Source organism: Mizuhopecten yessoensis, unplaced genomic scaffold (genome assembly GCF_002113885.1).
Source record: "Mizuhopecten yessoensis strain PY_sf001 unplaced genomic scaffold, ASM211388v2 scaffold716281, whole genome shotgun sequence".
In the NCBI taxonomy this organism is placed as follows: domain Eukaryota; kingdom Metazoa; phylum Mollusca; class Bivalvia; order Pectinida; family Pectinidae; genus Mizuhopecten; species Mizuhopecten yessoensis.
In genome coordinates this window covers 439,989-457,163 of record NW_018480038.1, presented here as the reverse complement: position 1 = coordinate 457,163, position 17,175 = coordinate 439,989, and the positions used below count along the sequence as shown (strand labels likewise).

General features: G+C 37.3%; 1 protein-coding gene across 1 annotated transcript in view; it reads right to left on the bottom strand.

Moving 5' to 3' along the window:
* The window catches only part of LOC110442587, a 111,133-nt gene that overhangs the window by 37,589 nt on the left and 56,369 nt on the right, over positions 1-17,175 (bottom strand). Inside the window, exons 16-24 of the mRNA XM_021486267.1 lie at positions 16,237-16,308; positions 15,058-15,117; positions 14,197-14,331; positions 13,778-13,829; positions 13,455-13,592; positions 13,084-13,166; positions 11,618-11,715; positions 11,056-11,076; positions 7,439-7,492 (exon numbers count right to left, since the gene is read on the bottom strand). Coding sequence (XP_021341942.1) covers positions 7,439-7,492; positions 11,056-11,076; positions 11,618-11,715; positions 13,084-13,166; positions 13,455-13,592; positions 13,778-13,829; positions 14,197-14,331; positions 15,058-15,117; positions 16,237-16,308 — 713 coding nt within the window. The remainder of the gene's footprint in view (positions 1-7,438; positions 7,493-11,055; positions 11,077-11,617; positions 11,716-13,083; positions 13,167-13,454; positions 13,593-13,777; positions 13,830-14,196; positions 14,332-15,057; positions 15,118-16,236; positions 16,309-17,175) is intronic.

Genomic DNA, 17,175 nt, shown 5'->3' with positions numbered 1-17,175 from the left:
CTCCAATCAATCTTAGAAATTACTCAGATTGACCCAATACAGCAAGACATTATAATTCAAGTAACTATTTTTAACGGCCATCTTTTTGTGAAAATAGGATTCAATTCAGTATTGAAAGTGCCCTATCAAATAAGGCCTAAATCAAATACATACTATTAGTGATAATCCTCTCATTACTACTCATCTGACTTACTTTGTACCAAACTTCTCGACAAGGAGAGCTAGTATCATCCTTAGACCATCATGGTATGCAAACAAAAGTTTCTTGGTAATCATGTTGACTGTCCACTACATGCAACTGACCATTACAGCTAACTGACCATGACTGTCTCAAGTCTCACCATCTCACCAAATGACCAGTAATAACACATAATTAACACTGACCAAATGATTTATGATGCTTATCAATTATTTACCCTGCTGACGTAACAGTATGTATTATCTAGTCAATACAATATAAGGGTGAGCAGCACTAATCTCACTCCTTACTTGTTACATAAAATGGTACCTGTATGAGATGCTTGTTGAGGATGACGATCAAAGTTGTGAGGTTCAGTACTATTGTAGACTATAAGGTTGTGAGGTTCAGTACTATTGTAGACTATAAGGTTGTGAGGTTCAGTACTTTTGTACGCTATAAGGTTGTGAGGTTCAGTACTTTTGTACGCTATAAGGTTGTGAGGTTCAGTACTATTGTACGCTATAAGGTTGTGAGGTTCAGTACTATTGTACGCTATAAGGTTGTGAGGTTCAGTACTTTTGTACGCTATAAGGTTGTGAGGTTCAGTACTATTGTACGCTATAAGGTTGTGAGGTTCAGTACTATTGTACGCTATAAGGTTGTGAGGTTCAGTACTTTTGTACGCTATAAGGTTGTGAGGTTCAGTACTATTGTACGCTATAAGGTTGTGAGGTTCAGTACTATTGTACGCTATAAGGTTGTGAGGTTCAGTACTTTTGTACGCTATAAGGTTGTGAGGTTCAGTACTATTGTACGCTATAAGGTTGTGAGGTTCAGTACTATTGTACGCTATAAGGTTGTGAGGTTCAGTACTTTTGTACGCTATAAGGTTGTGAGGTTCAGTACTATTGTACGCTATAAGGTTGTGAGGTTCAGTACTATTGTACGCTATAAGGTTGTGAGGTTCAGTACTATTGTACGCTATAAGGTTGTGAGGTTCAGTACTATTGTACGCTATAAGGTTGTGAGGTTCAGTACTATTGTACGCTATAAGGTTGTGAGGTTCAGTACTATTGTACGCTATAAGGTTGTGAGGTTCAGTACTATTGTACGCTATAAGGTTGTGAGGTTCAGTACTATTGTACGCTATAAGGTTGTGAGATTCAGTACTATTGTACAATATAAGTTGTGAGGTTCAGTACTATTGTACGCTATAAGGTTGTGAGGTTCAGTACTATTGTACGCTATAAGGTTGTGAAATTCAGTACTATGGTTCGCTATAAACTTAGCAATGTTTTATGAAAACATGTTGCCTGGTGTAGTACACCTGTACTGTATCTGTATAGTACTAGAAGAGACCTCGATATCAAGTACTAAAAGTTTTGAAATTAGTTGTTTTGACCAGACCTTCTGGGAGGCTATATGGACGTGGCTACTATGCTATGTTTACAGTGTGTGTATCATTACAGGTTTTATATTATCTGGGGTAGATCATTTAGCCATCAATTTATTTATAATGTACCAGATGGTACATAGGAACTTTCTCATGTATCCGTTTATCAATGATGTAAACAGGACAACCCACTATAAGAGGCGTGCCCAAAGATCAATGTGTCATCTCCATAGCAACATCAGGACATACAGATGGTATTTGGACATCATAAACATTTCAACATATCTTTGTACTTTGTACCAGAGGTATGAAAAATTCTAAATTAGAAAATCACTATGAAAGAATGTTTCACTTTGACAACTAACACACATTATACTTACAACTGTATTATAATAGTCCAAATATCTTGAGTTTGTATGATGGGCTGTTTCTGTGCTATGTGTTCCCACCCTGTATCTGGAGTGTGTGTGTTGCTTCCGCGCTATGTGTTCCCACTCTGTATCCTGAGTATGTTTGTTGTTGTTTGAACAGGACAGTACCCAACCTCCCAGGGGTAGTTGACATAGCCTCGGACAACAAACCAAACGCATTCAGATTCAATGTTATATAGTCTGCTACGCACTAGCTGGTGTGTTACAAACTAGGTAACATGCTGGTATCAAAACGTCAATAGATCAGGATGTATGGTAAAAGTCTAATGGAAAAAATACAGAACTATATATACATGTGTATCAGACTAACAAAATATGGAATGAATACATCAAGTGACAGAGGAAACCAGCTTTACCATGTGTTTAGCTCGGATGTGTAACCTCACACAGTTTATATTTGTGTAAAATAACACATGATCGAGTACAAGAGATTCTACAATTACTTTTCCAATAGCCTCTGCTTAAACTTTTACCTTATGGTGGTGGTGGGGATCAGATGTTTAATCAAAGAAGAGACAATAGGTGTAAATGGAATGGGTCAGCACACAGCACATGTCCACTTAGTCACCTGTATAACTGTACATTGAGGGGCTGATATGTATAGTGTGTGTACTGTTTGATGGTTAGTGTGTTTATCGTTTGATGGTTTGTGTGTGTATCGTTTGATGGTTTGTGTGTGTACTGTTTGATGGTTTGTGTGTGTACTGTTTGATGGTTTGTGTGTGTAACGTTTGATGGTTTGTGTGTGTACTGTTTGATGGTTTGTGTGTACCGTTTGATGGTTAGTGTGTGTACCGTTTGATGGTTTGTGTGTGTACCGTTTGATGGTAAGTGTGTTTATCGTTTGATGGTTTGTGTGTGTACTGTTTGATGGTTTGTGTGTGTACTGTTGTGTGTGTACTGTTTGATGGTTTGTGTGTGTACCGTTTGATGGTTTGTGTGTGTACTGTTTGATGGTTTTTGTGTGTACTGTTTGATGGTTTGTGTGTGTACCATTTGATGGTTTGTGTGTGTACCGTTTGATGGTTTGTGTGTGTACTGTTTGATGGTTTGTGTGTGTACTGTTTGATGGTTTTTGTGTGTACTGTTTGATGGTTTGTGTGTGTACCGTTTAATGGTTTGTGTGTGTACTGTTTGATGGTTTGTGTGTACTGTTTGATGGTTTGTGTGTGTACCGTTTGATTGTTTGTGTGTGTACCGTTTGATGGTTTGTGTGTTTATCGTTTGATGGTTTGTGTGTGTACCGTTTGATGGTGTGTGTGTGTACCGTTTGATGGTTTGTGTGTGTATCGTTTGATGGTTTGTGTGTGTACCGTTTGTTGGTTTGTGTGTGTACTGTTTGATGGTTTGTGTGTGTACCGTTTAATGGTTGGTGTGTGTACTGTTTGATGGTTTGTGTGTGTACCGTTTGATGGTTAGTGTGTTTATCGTTTGATGGCTTTAGGAAATAGTTGGAACTCTCCTGAATGCTGAGGTATGTTTAACCAACTGCGATACAATTATCAGACGTACATCATACCTGTACATAGACTTTTCCCAACCATTCTGATGACAGAACGTATCCATTACTTTAAAAGAGTTTAAAAAAGTGTCAACATATATGTCTTTGGCTCTTTTCCTTATAGGTGTGTGAAAAGAAAAGGTGATCTACACATACAATGTACATGTGCTTAAAGTTTACACTTTAAGGACAAAACAAGATTTACTGGAAATTTAGCTTTCACTTGACCAATTTACCTTGAGAGGAAGGTGACAGTGGTCTAGTGGCAGTGACACATCTCCGAGGAATGATGACGACAAACAGACAAAGTAGAACCAATACTGTTACAATATATCTTGCTTTATTTGAAGATGACCTGTAACAATGTCTTCCTTCATTTGAAGAAGAGCAGTAAGAATATATAAACCCCCTTCATTGAAGAAGATGCTATTTCGTAAGTAAGTGATATGTACTTTGAATGTTGCTGATAAGGGAGAGCCTATGCTCATCCGACACATAACCTTTCAGGGGGTGTAAAGTCTACACAAAGAAATATTGATATGTATATCTGTTCATGCATATGACCTAATACTGCAGAAGTTTCCAGATTCCACATTTGTAAGACTTCTTTATATCACACAGTAAATATAACTTCACTGTAACTGTATACAGTTGCCATGGATACCTACCGCCCTTGAACAGAAAGTTCCACAGTGTTTGGTAGAGAAGCAACATAGCTCAGAAGGACCAATTTCTTCATCCTCCCGGATGGAAATGGTACAGGAAAGTCATATAGTTGTGGAGGTGTCACCTCAAACAAGCTGGAACCAGCACACACCTTCAGGTGTAGGTCAAGTCTGGGTCACAAGGTCACAAGCCCCCAAGGTCACACAACAGATGGAGATCTACTGTCAAATTACCACCACCTACTGATTGTGAATGGAGCTGGTGTCCCTCATTCTACGATAGCATCAGTAAAGATTCCACAAAACAGTGAGTTTAAAATCCTCAACTAAACCAAACAGATACACAGTAACAGGTGTACTGAGAATCACTGGTAGTCAATTGTTGTCAGTAAATTGAAGTGTTGCCGGTAGATTCAGGTGACATTGCAGGATCTGGTGTTGCCGGTGACATTATTTGTCACTGCCAGAATCAGTGTCACACCTACAATCAGGTGCTAAGGCAGTGTAAGGTGCTAGGGTCAATACTGACTATCTCCTTTCTGACCACCCTTACAATGTCAATAACACCCCAGGATAACACAGTCAAGTATCCCCACATCTTAGGTGGGTCGCTGACAGACCGCCAAGGGACATGTATATTCCCTCAGACACACACATACTGTGGCACTGAAACACCCACACATGTCCCGGTACATAATCAAACCTGCAAGGTATAAATGTAGACACCCTATAGGATCACACATATACCCAGACACTTACAGCTAGTGATGATTACTTAGCAATGTAAAGTCAATCTATCAATGTGTCTGTATGGACTTAAGATTAAAATCCATTGCTTCAATATATAGAAAGTAGATAAATCTCCTTTCTAATATATACATATATATGTTTTCAATGTTATTTGAAAGCGCACAAGCTATTGGTGAGTTAGCCATATTTAGTGTTATGTGTGTATGTCATGACAAACAGTCAAGCATGATGGTTCATCATAAATATCACAGTTTATTCAAATCAATAGGAAATAAGACCTGAGCTCCCGACGTAATGTGCCGACACCGCTGGGTAACTTTCAATATCCTAGCTACCAGTACCAGCTACAGGTAATCAATCCCAGATCATTCTTTTAGGTATCCATCCTCAAACCCATATAAAACCTGGTTTATAGAGTATGTAAAATGTCTGTGATGTTAAAATGTTGCCAATTTATCATGATTTGTCTGATAATTTTCCACTTCATGTCAATTAATTTGTAGACAAACACAGAGAATTACCAATTTACAGGGCCAGTCTACATACAACACCTGTTTCAAAGTTGCCACTACAATTTGTTATTGTAGACAAACATATTGGTAACCTTGCGACATTTCTCTACTCATATTTCTGTTTTTAATAAACCGAATTGTTACCGAAACAAAAGAACCCTTCTATAACCTTACAGATCAGGACAGAACAAACAGGGTTGTTATTTACAAACCAGCATGAACATGTTATTACAGTATATCCATGTTTGTACAGTCACTCATGTGTGTCATATTCTGTAACTGAATAATGAGGGTAATAGTTCCTTTTCTATCTGCAATCAACACATGATTTAAAAGTCTGGACACACTTGAGGGTCTTTAACATATCTTACTTTATCAGTGAGGTGGTCTTAAAAGTCAAACACCTGTATATTTACATTTTTGAAGTTCTGCCAATGTAGAAGGTATAAAATACACAATCTTTGGTTTATTCACTTTGGTTTACTTGTAACATTGTTATATGGCTGGGGTACAGAGTAATACTGTATACTGGTAAATGGTCACCCTTCGATGGTAAAATCTGTTTTCGCCCAATATTAAATTTGCCCCTCACATTTGCTACATGTATTATGGATATGTAACCCAAGGGAACTCAAGGTATCGCATGGAAACCTTGTTTCGAACAGTGCAACTGACATTGCCGACGCATTAATACCTATATGTCGCCTTGCGCTGCAGGCGACACAAAAATTAAACAGCAGTAAAAAAAATCCCCTGTAGTACAGGCTACAGCATCTGACTCAGGACCAGTGTCCCACAGAAGTCTGATATAAACCTACAAAGACCAACATAGACCAACACAGGACCAAAGAGGTCATATCCAGACACAACAAAGTCTGACTCGGGGCCCAGATACTAACATAAATCTAGACCATGCCCATAGAGACTCCAAGAGGTCTGACTCAGGTTTAAGAGACCCACACAAAGGCATGGCTGAGGTCTTCAGAGACACAGAGGTACAGGTCAGGCTGAATAGAGACTGACAGAGGTAAAATATAGGCTAAACACAGAACCACAGAATTCTGACTAAACAGAGATCCACAAATGTTAGAATATCAGATCTACAATTGCCTACAAATGTTTGACTCCATTCTAAAAAGCCCATGCCTCATGGACACAGATCGAGAAGTCCTATTTCTTCCAAGTCACAGAGGCAACATCAGTAACATGTACAGCATTGGGACCTGTCACAGTACATTCTTTAGAAGGCTAACTCTCAGCTCTAAGGACCTGGGTGTCGTCCAACAATAATAAAACTTTATTCTGTGACATATTACTGGCTGTTAAGTAGTAAATATTGACCAGCTGCCAAATATGTATCGTTTCCCAACTATACAGGGTGAGATCAATGATATATGAACCGCATGAAAATCAAATAATGGTTTCAAACCAAATCCTGGTTAGAGATAAATACCAGTGCTCTGATACTACAACATGTGAAGCAAGATCTTCATACAAAAAGCATTATGTGGTTTAAGTATAATAGATGTCTCAAGGTAGTATCTATTGACTGTTCACCGGTTTAAATATTATTTTATCAATTAGGTTCAAGTACATTTATTGTAAATCTGAGTCTTTACATGTGACACTAGATCTCCTGTCCATAACACTGACGCCCACATTGTCTCCACTTCTAGTGGTTATGTAACTGAAAACGCAGTGAGAATGTAGTCATCATAGACAGACCCCTGTGTAACAAAACAAATTACTTTCTTGGATTTTGAACGATAGAAAGTCTATAAACCCCTGTGTATGAAGACAAATAACTAAGTTGGGGGATTTAATTACAGACAGACTACAAGCCCCTGTGTCGATACAGCTTATATAATTACTTACTTAGGTATTCAATCATAGACAGACTTACAAGCACCTGTGTAAGAAGACAGCTTATCACTTACTTTAGTTTTTTATCATAGTTAGACTTACAAGCCCCTGTGTAAAGAGACAAACATTGTATATTACTTACTTGGCTTCCTCAATGCGTTTGGGGTCAGAGTCAAAATCCATTTCTAGTTGGTGGCTGAAACAGAAAGGGTAGCATGCACATGCTGGACTTCAAATGTGAACACATCAAACAATAAACAGGTAGGTTGTAATTCACACATGCATTGTACACATCTCACAGTATATTGTAAACACAATGCTGTACCAGACCCCATCCTTATGTATGAGTTATATTTCTCATGCCTCATCTACAGTGACATTTCACCTTTTTTTTATTTCATGGAGTTATACATATGTTTTTCTTTCCTATATCTGGGTTTATAGTCACCTTCCATATTTTTAGGGTCATTTTTAATCAACCTTTTCTCTTATTTTAGGCTTATATTTCCCCTTCTCTTTTTAGGCTATATTTTCCCTTCCTTATTTAAGGATTATATTTCCCTTCCTTATTTTAGAGTTATATTTCCCTTCCTTATTTTAGGGTTATATTTCCATTCCTTATTTTAGGGTTATATTTCCCTTCCTTATATTAGGTTCCCTTCCTTATTATAGGGTTATATTTCCTTCCTCATTTTAGGGTTATATTTCCCTTCCTTATTTTAGGGTTATATTTTCCTTCCTTATTTTTAGGGTTATATTTCCCTTCCTTATTTTTAGGGTTATATTTCCCTTCCTTATTTTAGGGTTATATTTCCATTCCTTATTTTAGGCTATATTTCCCTTCCTTATTTAAGAATTATATTTCCCCTTCTTATTTTAGGCTTATTTCCTCTTCCTAATTTCTCCTTTTGCTATATATTTCCCATTAAATCTAAATGTTAGTTGTCTAAACCATGTAAACCATCGCATATGTTATGAACAAAATAATCCAACAGGTCCCTATACTTTTATTTCTTACCTCCTCAGTCTAGATCTAAGACATATCTTCAAGAGGTCATGTTCTGGTGACCTTTGCTTTGACCAATCAGTGAAGTCCTCTAAAACTGCTAATTACACTAACATCTCTACTGTTATCTACTTGTTTACCAGAGTTACCTCTAAACAGGAACAGGTATAAGTGGACAGGATCATTATATATTAACTCATTCACCCCTGAAGACACATTTGATCTGTACCAAAAGCTGTGATATTAAGACAAAAAAGTCAGAATGCATCATGTCAACAAAAAAATATCATTCTTCAACAGTAAGCATATAGCTGATGATACAAAAAATAAAAATCATCATTAACAACGAGATTGGCAATTATGCATCTCTACATGCAGATGTTGACCACATGTAGGGATACGCAAGGCATGAATACATATATACATAGATCACCATACTTATATATCACAGACAACATATACATGTGTGCCCCACCACATAGCAAACCCATTTACAGTTAAAGGAATGAAAAAATGAATGGGATGAATGAAACTAGAACATGGCTGTAATCGGTCAAAGAATGGGAAGGACATGACAACACTTTATGCCTGCCCCCTCCCCCCATTTGATAGCAGGGGCATAAAAATAATTGAAATGAGAGAATTAATGATTGTTTAATGCATGTTAATAAACAAAATAATGAAAGAAACATTTCAACTGAATTGGTTTTCATGATTTTTTTTTAAGAATGTCAATTTGCAAAAGATTCAATGAAAGAAACAGATTATAATGTTAGCAATGCAAGACAGTTCAGTAAGATTAGGCAAGAAAGCAACAACACAGAAAGCTTAACGATATTCTCTGATACCACAACACAAGGAACATGAGGTAAGGCAGGAAATGATACATGTAATGAATAGTTTATCATGCTATAAGCTATGATGAGTCTTTTGCCTATAAACCTTGCATTAAGCTTTATATTATCAGCTTCTGATGATAAGTTTCTTGGGTACAACATGATCATATTTTACAGGATCCTGCCTAACTGGAGATGGATAGTATACTGGCTATGATGAGGAATCTGATGACAAAGTGTGCTGACAATGAGGAAGCAGATGAACACAACATGTTATCATGGTCCAACTCAATACTATTTCATTTAATTTGAATTTGTAGCTGGAAACTGTTTTAAAAGAAAGTGACATCAAAATGGACAAAAACAAATAGAATATTGTCCTTCTAGGACACATATATGTTTGTATCAGATATGGATGGGAAATTCTATACAAGAGGTCCAGTCCCCAATAGGTCCCTGCTTTCTCCCCCATGAAATAGGGTTGATTTATACGTTAACGTCATTTTCCCCTATAAGCCCCGCTCCTCTGCCCAAGGGCGGCCACACCTTACACAAAATCTGTTGAAAATCCATCCAATTCTACTAATGGAGAAAGATTTAAAAGATTTACCTCAATATCCCATACTGAGCCCCGCTCCTTTTCCCAGAGGGTCACACTCTCCTTTTATACAAAATTGAGTACCCTCTGCCCAAGGATGCTTCAGGCCAAATTAAGTCAAAATCCACTTTAACAGCCGTTTAGGATTAGTAGTGTTTTAAAGGAAAAGTTGATAGATGGACGGACGGATGCTGTACCACGGCATAAGCTCACTGGCCTTTTGGACCAGGTGAGGGCTAAAAACTGGTCAGAAGTCAGGGGCATTGGGTATTCACTGCTTCAACACATAAAGATCAACTTAATGTTTAAACAGTGAGCCATAAAGTGTCTACATCATGTATTCCAACGCAACATGTGTACCAGTATTATATGTTATAGTTGTACATATATATACAACTTAATGTGATGGAAGGGGCATGCTTTGTATCGTGCAGAAGGATCCATTCAATACCAGGAAATATTATGATCTATACAGTAAATATTGCATTCCATACAGTAAATATAACATTCCATACAGTAAATATAACTTTCCATACAGTAAATATAACATTCCATAAATACATGATATATAACAGTGTCCGTGTTGTGCTAACACTTAATGTCGGTAACATTCAAGTATAAGATATGTGTTTGCTGCAGAAAGATAACAAATTCATATACATATATACTAGAAATCTGTAATTCTATATGTCACATTACATTAACATAACAATACTTATCAGAATCCTGTCAATGCTTGTTATAAAATCAATATTCCTTCCCAGTTAAATTTTACTGCAGCACATTATTCTTGTCAGTGTTACTGTTTCTGGGATTGTTAAACATTAAATGATCTAGGGCACTGTAAAATACTAACCAACTTTAATGATATTAGTAACTGTTGTCTTCATTCAGCCAATTTAAAATTGATTGGTGTCTAATCTAATTAAATTCCTGTTAAGTACAGTGACAATTATTAACTAAGATTTAATCTTATTAAATTTTCTATAGGTGTATGACAATTATTTACTAAGACTAATTAAAATCTTCTAAACTTGTAATCTAATAAAATTATTTCTTTGAGCAGTGTCAATTATTAGCTAAAATTTGAACTATCTAAAATCTTCTTTAAATGGTGTTACAATCATTAACTACATTTTCTATATTTAAAATCCATCTGAAGTGACAATTATTGACAAAGAATGTGGGAAAGATTCTGGTTCTATTGATAGTTAAAATCCAAACCTTCTACAAATAAAAACAAAAAAGGTAGAAACTCCACCCCTACAGCCTAAACAGACGGTCACCAAGCATTAAAACCTTGTTAGATACATACTCACCATAACTCAGACGCATCACAGCTGCAGGTGCAAGAAATAAACGGGGTGGGGTTAGACTAATGTCAAACCATGCAGCACTGCATACACAGTTATTGCCCTTTGTTCAACCCAAAAACTCATAATGCAAAGTGTATAACAAGAAACAAATCTCATTCACCAAGAAAACTGGAGAGAAACATGCTAAAAGTAAAAAATGCAGCACTTTTGTTGTTGAATGTAACATGATTTTTTTCAAATTTATCTTTAAATCGAAAAAAGTCACACATTTGTATTATTTACAACAATAAATACGATATCAATGCTGTATGTGAATGTTTGTATGAAGACGTAGACTTAACATACACAATTGTATTTAACTCTACATACCATAGTTTGCTTTCTTAAGGTTAACCCTCATCACTCTTATCAAGTACATATACAATATAAATGTTGATACAAAACTGCATGATGTAATGAAAGGAAAAAACCTGACTCCAAAATAAAACAAAACTGCAAAACAAACAACCCAATATATAACTTTTGAAAATGTGCAATCAAGGGGAGATCACTCTGAGTGACTTACTGAGCATAGAGAGGGTGGACATGTCGTTCTGTGTCTGGTGAGGACGGGTCGTAGAGGTCTAGGCTTTCCTGTGATACTGCGCCAGCTACTGCCAAATTCTAAAAAAGAAAAAGAAAACTGTGATAAAATAGCTGAAAGAAGTATATGCTTCGTCAGTTTTGATGATGTAGTGCTTTTTTATTGATAAAAACTATAATATTTACAAAATTCCTATTTTACATACTGCCACAGTACTATAATAAATTATCAATGGTTTCCTGTATCTTCTAAAACAGTTTGTATACCAGGTTGATGATGTGGTTTTTGTGAGTGCGTTTCCAGTCTTCTAATGTGTTGTGGGAGGGTTCAATTGTACATAGGATTACGGTCGCCTTCTAGCTTCGAGCTAGAGGGAATATCCCTTTAGTTCAGTGGTAGAGCGTCCGACTAGGAACTTGGAGATCGAGGGTTCGATCCCCGGTGAAAGCACACTATTCTCTTTCCTGTTACAGTGTTATACATGTAGTATAATTGTTGCTCCGTAGATCAAACATGAAGATGAATTGTGAAGACTTAAAAAAGCGAGTTGTAATGCCAGGTCAAAAATGGAAGTACAACGCCAGCCAAGGTCACATCTATCTACAGGGAATAAAGTTTGACAGGCTGATATCTGAAGAGTACAGTTTGCCAAGGTCACATCTACAGGGTATAAAGTTTGACAAGCTGATATCTAAAGAGTACAGTTTTCCAAGGTCACATCTACAGGGTATAAAGTTTGACAGGCTGATATCTAAAGAGTAAAGTTTGTCAAGGTCACAACTACAGGGAATAAAGTTTGACAAGCTGATGTCTAAAGAGTACAGTTTGTCAAGGTCACATATACAGGGTATAAAGTTTGACAAGCTGATGTCTAAAGAGTACAGTTTGTCAAGGTCACATATACAGGGTATAAAGTTTGACAAGCTGATGTCTAAAGAGTACAGTTTGTCAAGGTCACAACTACAGGGAATAAAGTTTGACAGGCTGATATCTAAAGAGTAAAGTTTGTCAAGGTCACAACTACAGGGAATAAAGTTTGACAAGCTGATGTCTAAAGAGTACAGTTTGTCAAGGTCACATCTACAGGGTATAAAGTTTGACAAGTTGATATCTAAAGAGTAAAGTTTGCCAAGGTCACATATACAGGGTATAAAGTTTGACAAGCTGATATCTAAAGAGTACAGTTTGTCAAGGTCACATCTACAGGGTATAAAGTTTGACAGGCTGATATCTAAAGAGTACAGTTTGTCAAGGTCACATATACCGGGTATGAAGTTTGACAAGCTGATATCTAAACAGTAAAGAGTAGAGAGTAATTTGTTTCAAAGTCACAATCACAAATATTAAAGATGATTGTGGGATTATGTTGATGTGTTTTAAAATGTTGACATCTTTGTTAAATAACATACAGAGTTGAGGACTTAAATCTAGACGAGAGATTCACAAACCTGTCGACTGATCCTGAGCTTGGCCGCCTCAGCAGGGTTGTTGTAGCGGAACATATTGGTCTTACCCAACAAGATGTAATCACCTGGAATAGGAAAACAGGCCAATGATTCAGTCATTTTAATTATTTCTGATATAATACAAACTTCATCATTATTATCAAATCTGGTCAGTTTCATCACACCAAACACCAAATATCCCAGGTAAAACAATATTGCAGTTTCTAGTTTGTCGACCAAATTCAGATTTAATACAGTTAAGAAACAATCATTTTTAATACAATCAATCTCATAAAAAGCCCTCATATCATCAAAACATTGAATCTTGAAACATTTATTTAAAAAAAGAATTAGGTAAGTAAGCAAGATTTTACCCTGTTTCAGACGAGTTGGTCCTCGACATTCAATGCCGTTAATGGCACAGTTAGCTCCCCTGTTGGGGTGCATGATGACATTGCCCATCATGTTCTTGATGAAGCAGTGTTCCTTCTGGACTGATGGCCCACCCAACACTGTAATAGCACAAAATATAAATGGAACTGTACACTTTGTACTTAGGTAGTCTCTGTAGATTCTTAAAATTAAAGAAGTATAGCTAAGTAATACAAAATGGTGGCGCGGTGAGTATTCAGTATCACAAACTACACTGTATATACTCAGTAAAACACCCTATCTTTGTCCCCCGGCATGTACATACCTATATCCTGTTCTCGGTCAGCGTCATCCCGCCCGAGCAGGGTCTTTCCCTCCTGTAAAGATATACAGCTAATATTCATTTCAGGACATCTTAGGGAAACAACTTTTGTACATCGAATGATTTTATACTGATGACATTTGATTCATTCTTGCCAAGTCTTGTTATTTTAAAGTTTTAGATTAAGTAAAACAGTTTCTACCCCATGAAAAAATATCAAAGGTAAGTACATGTGTTGATACTCCCTTGTGTATTGAAGTCCACCAGCAAGAAAACAAACTTTCCCTATTGTCTCTGGACATTTTATCAAACTTAATTGAAGTACGCTAGTAACCTATCGTGAGTATAATGTGACAGGACCACAATTGATAAAATAATGACTTTTTCTATGAATGCTCTTTCTATAGATAAAGCATACTTACTTTCAGGTAGTATATGGTCACACCTGTACTCAGGATATCGTCATCCATGCCAACCAGGTGAGGCATCTGTGACTCAATCAGCACCCCCATAGAGTTACTCTTACCCCGTAGACCCCGGATACTGAGGTCCGAGTCCTGTAACAAACAACAAACTACTTCAGTGAAATACATTACCCATGGACAATCAGGCTTATACAAACCATCTTAATGTCATTTTTAATCTACCCTGCTTTCTGTCTATTGCCCATCAACTCCTCGTGACTGACTATCCAGTCTGGCAAAGGCCTTCCACCTACTTCAGACTCCTTCCCTCTCTCGTACACCACGACAAGTCACATCTCCAGCAAAACATTTTTATCTGTCCCTTTCCCCTCACCAACAGGTTCCCATCCCCTAAGCACCAGGTCCCCATCCCCTCCCTCACCTACAGGTCTTCATCCCCTAACCACCAGGTCCCCATCCCCTCACCAACAAGTCCTCATCGCCTCACCACCAGGTCCCCATCCCCTCACCATTAGGCCTCCCATCCCCTCACCACCAGGTCCCCATCCCCTCACCACTAGATCCCTATCCCCTCATGATCACCACCAGGTCACCTCCTCTCACCATCAGGTCCCTTCGCTTCACAAATCAATCCCCATCCCCTCACCATCAGTCCCCTTCCCCTCATCATCAGATCCATTACCCCAAAACCATCGCTTCCTCCCCCGGCCATTTTTGCTTCCAATAGACCCTCCTTTCTCTCAGAGCTTTATCCTCTTCCTAAATCCATACTCCTTCCAAAGCCATCCTTTCACATTCCTGTTCTCTCTAACCAGACCTTTTTTCCTATCCACCAGACCCAGGTGCTCCCTTCCTTACCCTGATAGCCTCGTGAGCCTCCCTCCATTTATCTATCCATGTCTGTGTCAGCTTGTCAACCTGTGTGAAAGCCAGAAACTTTATTATTACAATTCAGCAATATTGCCTCTAATTATGAACAAGAGACCATATACACCAAACCTTTAAACCAAGAGTATTCCAGCTATGATTATAAATATCTCATTTTTAAATATACTTTTCACACTTTAAATATGACTATATATATATATATATCACACAGTGAGTATATACTGTATATGAAGTAATGTGCTTGGTTATTCATCTATCTACAGCTAGCATATATACATCACTATTATATAAAGGGTTTTATCTTTATAAGATGACTGGAGTTATTCCCCTTCCTGCACTGAATGTTCCATCATATGTATGCCAAATGTTTTATAATGTTGTATATTTATATCATCATCTTCTTCAAACCTTCAGGTTTAAATCAGAACTCTAGCCGGGTTTATTAATCGAAAATAAAATATATGCATAATTACAGTTACAATGGGAAAGCCTCTTACTTACAAAGAACCAATCCACTGTAGAAGGTACTTATACTGCCTATTCTGGTCATAAAACAGTAACAATGTCCGACACTACTGGTCAGCAAGAGCCCCTATGTGTGCCTGACTGGTGGCCATGCATATAGCCCCTGTGTGCCTGACTGGTGGCCATAGAGCCCCTACAGTATGTGTGCCTGACTGGTGGCCATATAGCCCCTATGTGTGCCTGACTGGTGGCCATAGAGCCCCTATGTGTGCCCGACTGGTGGCCATCTTTGGTTTCGGGATCCTATCAATATTGCATTATTCACATTAGCTATCTATCAAATATTGTTTATAACCAAAACGAACACTGATAAGGTCAAACGGGAATACATTGTGTTTCCTGTTGTCAATCCTTCCTTTTTCTAATTTTAGAAACAGCGACCTTGCCCTTAGGAACTTTGAAACTCTATTCCACATCTACATACAACAATGTATTACCATGTGAAATTTCAGACTTCTGGATTCTGAGATAATCTCCAGAAAGGAATGTGGCAGGCAGATAGACAGACACAAGTATTACAATAGATTTAAGTTTACCAATGTAGTTCATTACGTTGTATACACTGGTATATCAAATATAGAAGAGAATTTCATGAAATAAAATGAAGAAATATTTTCAACTGACCATGTTTTCATTTTCTTGGAGTTTTTCTGCCAGAACAGAATTGGAATCAGGGTGTTGGAGGAATGAGTCGCCCTGAAAATGAAGGTACACAAATGAAGTGATGAATACAGTGATGGCCATTACCAATCTGTGAATGGTGACATCTAACACAAAACAACAAGCAAACAAATATCTCGAAGCAAGCACACACTATAACGTCATCTATCTGGCTGTAAAGCATGCAAAGAAAGCATGTTTTCTAAAGGCAATCTAAGGGATATAGCTTGCAAAATTAGAGAAATTAATAACGAAAATTTGTGTTACATTGTATTTTCATTTTCTTAAAATCATGAACCTCAGAGATTGATGTTGATTCTGCAAGAATCTGTCTTAAATTCTGCTGTGGAAAAAGTGACACACATTGAATAAGGGGCCATAACTCTGTACACAATGGGACATGATGCTCAACTTCAGTATGGGACACTTTACCAGCACAAGAGGACTCTCATATTCACATTTTTAGTTGACAGAGCATAGGAAATATATCCTGGAAAATGGACTTAATGGATGGAAGAAGTGCTAATATCGGTTTGCACTTCTTCTGTCCATTAAGTCCATTTTCCAGGATATATTTAAGGGACTAACATTTCCCTGGTAAACCCTGCAAAACAACAGAATAATGCTATAGCAAGCAGTAAAACTCAGCACAACTCTTAAGCTAACAACACAGAACAACTCCATATAGCTGACACTCTACCATACAGAACAACTCTATATAGATAACACTCTACCATACAGAACAACTCTATATAGATAACACTATACCATACAGAACAACTCTATATAGATAACACTCTACCATACAGAACAACTCTATATAGATAACACTATAACATACAGAACAACTCTATATAGATAACACTCTACCATACAGAACAACTCTATATAGATAACACTATA